This window comes from Sorex fumeus, unplaced genomic scaffold (genome assembly GCF_029834395.1).
Source record: "Sorex fumeus unplaced genomic scaffold, SorFum_2.1 ptg000098l, whole genome shotgun sequence".
Classification (NCBI taxonomy): domain Eukaryota; kingdom Metazoa; phylum Chordata; class Mammalia; order Eulipotyphla; family Soricidae; genus Sorex; species Sorex fumeus.
Genome location: NW_026606155.1, coordinates 31,862,141 through 31,868,484, shown reverse-complemented (window position 1 = coordinate 31,868,484; position 6,344 = coordinate 31,862,141). Strand labels below are relative to the sequence as shown.

Genomic DNA, 6,344 nt, shown 5'->3' with positions numbered 1-6,344 from the left:
TTATATTAAAAAATATTATTTTAAAATACTGAGGCACTAGAGAAATAGAACAGTATATAGGGCACTTGCCTTGCACATTGCCAACCCAGGTGTTATCCCAGCATTCTATACGTTCCCCTGAGCACCACCAAGAGTGATTCCTGAGTGCAGAGGTTGGAGTAACCCCTGAGCATTGCCGGTGTGGCCATAAAATAACAATAAAAACAAAGAGAGAAAGTAATAGTCTGAAGAAGTCATTCTGTATTTATTTTTATATTCAGAGTCAAAATAAATTTTGCAAGGTAACTTCCTTTACAGTGAAACTGTTTAACCAACAAAAAGAATAAAAACATTTTCCTTGAACAGATGCAAATCACTAATTTTATTTTATTAACTCATTAGAATATTTATGCTTAAATAGTCTAATGTAATGTATGTGTACTAAAACAAGGAACTTACCAATGAAGTTATTTTATGATGATTTAAAATAAACTATTTAAATTTAAAAAATTTATCTAAATCATGCTTTTTAGTCACACCAGCCATCTCCTTCATCAAAACTATTTCTTCATATGCAACATCTACTAACTCAACAGATGGGTTTTAAAAATTAGAAATGTAATTTTACTTTCAATTCGCTGACTGTATATTCAATCAGAGATTTTAAAAAACAATTTTAGGTCCAAAGCAATAATTTTAGGATGGTTACCTTGCATGTGGCCGACTCAGATTCAATCCCCAGCACTCCATATGGTCCCCAAAGTCCACCAGGAGTGACCTCTCAGCACAGAGTCAGGAGTAAGCCCTAAGCACCACTGCATGTGGCCACAAAACCAAAAGAATTAAAAACTAAAAATAATTTTTAAAATAAAAATTAACTTTAGAATATATCAAGACCACTGGCTTGTTTTTATGTAAGACCCTGACTGTAGCTACCATAGGTAGTACTCAAAAATCAATTAATTGTAGCTCTAAATCCTATCACATAAACTCCCAGGGTAACATCACTGCTTTTTTTTTCTCTTGTATGTATCATTACTGTGGACTCGAACCCGGTGGTACACAGAGGATGCTACTTTCATACTGTCTTTCTTTGTGAATGTCTTCTCTCTTGCTTCAGGTTTCCAGAGTAACAACTGTGCGTCTTCTCCTCCAGTTAGCAAAGAATCATCTTGCATATTCCAACAGAAAGAACGAATGGTAGCAGCATGCCCTCCTTTAAGACTGGCCACATGGACCAATCCCGACATAGTGCAGTTCATTAAGTGAATCCTTCCTGTGTTTGTTCCTCCAACAATAAACAATTTGTCCATTTTTTCATGATACAGCCCACCAATCAAATAGTCCAAAGAACCTTCTTTCACGTTAATGACTTCCCTAACATCTTGGATATTCAAACATGTAAGAGGCTGATCAGTATCCAGATGATTAAGATCCCACCAATAAAATCCTTCATCATGTGTCATGCAGTAAATCTGTTTATAATCTTTCCCAGACCAACCAATACTACTTACTGATGACACCGAGTTACACGTTGTCACCAGGGCATCTTCTTCATTATCAAGACTAATATCATATATGTTCACCAGGCCATCAGTTGAACCTGAGACTACCATACTGGGGTTTCTGGGATGGAAACACACTTTAGTGATATCATCACTATGTGTCTCTGAGTAGGCACCAAGTGGTTCTTTAGTACTAGATGAATCCTGAGAATTCATTCTGGCATCCCAAAATACCAACAATGCATCATCATCAACTTTTTCCGTGCCAGCACAAACGACATGATCATTACAACTGATATCAAAACTGATAAAAATATTAGAAGGGTAGCCCTTGAACAACTGGACAGGTTTTTCACTGGCTAATCGAGCATCCCAACATTTTACAGTGCCATCAGTACATGATGAATACACACGGTCACAAGAATTTGCAAATTTGACACCATTAAGAAACCCAGGATGTCCACTAAATTCTCGCAGTATATTTAACCTTTCTTTATCATATAGTCTGACTGATCCATTAGAACATAAAACAGCAACCAAGCTTCCTTTCTCTGCCTGCACAGTCTTCGACGTGTCTATGTCAAGCAGATAAGTAGGCTCTTCAGTTCCCGAGGAACGTTTAACTATGTTCAGATTAGCAAACTGTTCCTCAATCATCTCCATACCAGGAATGTCATCCAAGGGTAGTTAAAAATCTGTAATAAAAGTACAGAAATTAAAATTAAAGCCAAAGTTTGTCTATAGTTGTAGTTAAACTAATACTTTCCTGTGATGCTGTCAAAAATAAATTAAAAAAAGAAATCTAGGGCCATGGAGATGGCTCAAAGGACGGAAGTACATGTCTGACATGCAGAGAACTCAGATGATTCCTGGCATCACATGATTCCAAATACCCAGACAACTGTTGTGAGAAACCCCTAAATTACGAGCCAAAAGTACTCCCACCCATCCCCAGTACCACCAGGTGTAACTCCAAAACCAAACTAAATAAAAACACAAAACACAAAACAAAAACAAAAACAGGCAGACTCTTTTGGATCAGCTAGGTAGGCCCAATGCAATCACCAGTGTCCTTAAAAGTGGAAGGGGTTGGAGAGATAACTCAACAGGCTAGAGGATATGCTTTGTACACAGGAAGCCCAAGTTCAATTTTAGGCACCATATGCCCTAAAGCACCACCAGGAGTAATCAACAAACACTGAGCCAGGAAGAAGAAAGAAGTAGCAATTCAAAGCATTAGAGAGGATTTCTGTTGTTGTTATTGTTGTTTTTTAGTTTTGGGGGGTAAGCCATACTTAGTGGTGCTCAAGGTTTACTCCTCCTGGGACTCTGGGACTATACATGGTACTGGAGATTGAACTTGGGCCACATACAAGGCAAGTGGCTTCCCCACTGTAGTATCTCTCCAGTCCATTTTTGATTTTGAGCCATGCCTGAGGTACTTGGGACTTACTCCTGACTCTGTACTCAGAGATCACTCCTGGCAGCACTTGGGGATCACAAGCAGTTCCAGGGATCAAACTGGGATCTGCTCAGGTGCCTGGACTATCTCTGGTTCTCAAGTTGTTAGAGAGTTAACTGATAAATGTGTTCAGCACATTTGGCCCAACAGAGTCATAGTTAACAGATGTTGTGTAAAAAAAATTTAAGAATTACTATTACTACTAAAACCACAGGGGAAGAAGCTGGATCTTATCAGAGCAGCTCCAAATAGCACAATTAAAACAATGGGCAAATACATTTAAAAACCTAGGTTTGGGTTCAAAAAGGAATAAGCATACTTTTCAACTTTTAATTTTGATTTTTAATAAGTTGAAAGACTTGAATGAACATACATACAGCTTTTTCTTTCATAAGTGCACTAATTTGGGGGCTGGAGAGAGACTATAGAATATAAGGTACTTACCTTGCACACACCCAACCTGGGTTCAATTCCCAACACCTCATATGGTGCTCCAAACACCTTCCAGGACTAAGCTCAGACTTAGGAGTAAGCCGGGAGACTTCAAAACAAGACAAACACAAAAAAATACTATTTGTTAACTTGCTTTTCTTTCTCTACACTGAGTTTCTTGGGGGATGGGGGTCACATCTGGAGGTGCTCAGGGGTTACTCCTGGCCCTGCACTCAGGAATTACTCCTGGTGGATTGGTAGTATCAGATATCAAACCCATGTCAGCCGCATGCAAGACAAATGTGTTACCCACTGTTCTACCACTCTAGCCCCTCTGCACTGATTTGTGATGAATCATTTCAAAGTTAATTACAGTCAAAATATTACTTCATTCCTAACTACTTCAACATGGAGCACCTCCTCAATCTTTTGCTCTTGTGGCACTGATTACTTTTTGAAAATCTAGGTTAACTGTCTCTGAAACTATCCCATGCTCTGGATTTTTCACTGCTTCCCCATGATTCTAGTTTACTATTTTTTCTCAGATATTTAGATGCTAGTCATTTCATACTATATCACTACATATAAAAAGGTATGTAACGTCAAGCTGATCACTTGATTAAAGATAGGAGTTGCCAGACTTACTCCTGGCTCCGGGCTTAGAACTCACTCCAGGCAGGGCTTGGGGGACCATACAGGGTGTCAGGGAGGGAACCCAGGTCAACAGCATGCAAAGTAAACACCCTACACGCTGTACCATGGCTCAAGTTCCTTAGTATTCATTCTTGCCTAAACCAATGGCCACACTAAGACTTGTGAACTAAGTCATTTTCAAATCCTATTACTCTTTCTACCTTATCTGCCATTCTTCTATAAAATTTTCCCTTCTCTGAGTATCACTGAAACATTACGATTAAAAAAATTTTGCCACAATCAATCCACAACCTTGTCATAGACTGAGAAACCCTTCCAGGCAGATTTGTACCCTTTTGAAAGTACCCCGATGCCCTAAGTACTATGTGGAAGTTCTGTGCAAGGATAAAGTTAAGTCTAAAAATAGTAAGTTTCCTTGAAATGATTATTTTCCGGATTATTCTGTGGTAGTTACTACCACAATTTAAGTGTTGATTTTCCAACAAGACTAAAACAGTCCTTCCTTAGACTTAACATGCCAGCTGCTCACTCAAGACTGCAGCAATAGCTGTTTTCTGCTGTAATCCTTTCCCTACACTTTTTGCATAACTTCTTCCTGATACTCAGGTCTTGTCACTCTCAGTGGTGCTTAGGGATCAAACCCTAGACTCCAGCCTGCATGGCATGTGCTCTCTCAGCTACATTTTCAGGCCCAACAAATGGTTGCTATCTAATGGATAAATAATTAATTAAACTCTTATGCATTAATAGCTGGAGAATTATAGCGAAAACAAAATACCAAACAGTATATTGTGTATTTCCATGTATTTGAAGGGGGATGCAACTTACGGAAAATTATAAAACAATGGTTGTCCACCCAAAAGGAGAGAGAGAACAAAAGGGAATGCCCTGCCACAAGGCAGGATGGGATGGGGGAGATGGGGGTGGGAGGGATACTGGGATCCATGGTGATGGAAAATGGGCACTGGTGGAAGGATGGGTATTTGATCATTGTATAATCGAAACCCAAGCACAAAAATTTGTAAGTCTACAACTGTACCTCATGGTGTTTCACTAATAAAAATTAAAAAAAAAAAACCAACAATGGTTGTCTATAACGGTACATTAAACAGGAACAGGAATGCAGAGGTTTTATGTTCATTAAGAAAAACACAATTTAACAGTAGATGTTACCAGTTACTCAAATATACTTACAGGGGATACGCTGGGACTAGAGCTATAGTACAGCAGGCAGGACATTTGCCTTGCATGTGGTCGAACCAGGTTCGATTCCCAGCATCCCATATGGTTCCCTGAGTACCACCAGGAGTAATTCCTGAGTGTAAAAACAGGAGTAACCCCAGAGCATAACCAGATGTGACCAAGAAAGAAAGGGGGGTATGGTGTCGCCAGCAGGTCAATCTGTACCTGTGAGGCGGGTGCATCAGCAGCCTGATGGCACCATCAGACTTGCAGATACCCCAAAATTGCTGCTGTGCCTTTGGCCAGACCCCAAAAACATGGGGCAAAGTTTACCAAGAAAGTAAACGGCCAAAAGTTAGGTATGTGGAGACACACCCACAAACCACCTCCTGCTCAGCTATATAATTAGAGGCAAGGCCTCTCTGGTTCCTGATCGAACTGCTTAACAGCCATAATCCCAGAGACTCAGAGACAAATCTTGGAACCCAGCAGCTTTTGGCAGAGATGCGTCTGGTCCCTGCAGTAGGTCACCTGGCCACCCCAGGTGGGAATAGGTTTTGTGCCTTGGCCTGTTCCCCTGGCAGCTCAGTGGCCGCCATCCTCCAGAGGCCACTGGGCAATCAGGTTTGGGCCCACAGTGACGAGACACGCAGGGCCTCACGGAATGGGGGTGGAGCCGGCCCTTTCCTCCCCACCCCAACGAGAACCCGAGTTGCTGTCCACAAATGGCCTCTCTGGCTCCTAATCAAGCTGCTTAACCACCATGATCCCAGAGACTGAGGAACATATCTCGGAACCCAGTAGATTTTGGCAGAAATCCCTCCAGATTTAATTAAAATTTTGGAATTCCAAAATTGCGCTGCCACTACTACAGCCATGCAACATCATATGTTATTCATAACCAGCAATAGAAAACAAACTGTCTACTATTGCCTTTTCGGCAGATCTGAGCGTTGGGGTAAAACCCCAAATAATAATGGTGGGTCTGGTGTCGAAATATTGAATGTAATCAAAGTAGAGAGAGAGTAATGTGGAAATCATCTGCCCCACAGGTAGGGGGAGGGTGTGGGATGGGGTTTATACTGGGGTTTTTGGTGGTGGAAAATGGGCACTGGTGAAGGGACGGGTCT

The 6,344-nt window shown here is 40.8% G+C and overlaps 1 protein-coding gene across 1 annotated transcript in view; it reads right to left on the bottom strand.

Moving 5' to 3' along the window:
- Positions 1 to 250: 250 nt before the first annotated feature.
- WDR89 (WD repeat domain 89) overlaps positions 251 to 6,344 on the bottom strand; it is a 36,518-nt gene continuing 30,424 nt past the window's right edge. The window contains exons 2-3 of the mRNA XM_056134020.1: positions 3,391 to 3,487; positions 251 to 2,179 (exon numbers count right to left, since the gene is read on the bottom strand). Of these exons, the coding sequence (XP_055989995.1) occupies positions 984 to 2,147 (1,164 nt within the window). The 5' untranslated portion in view covers positions 2,148 to 2,179; positions 3,391 to 3,487 and the 3' untranslated portion in view covers positions 251 to 983. The remainder of the gene's footprint in view (positions 2,180 to 3,390; positions 3,488 to 6,344) is intronic.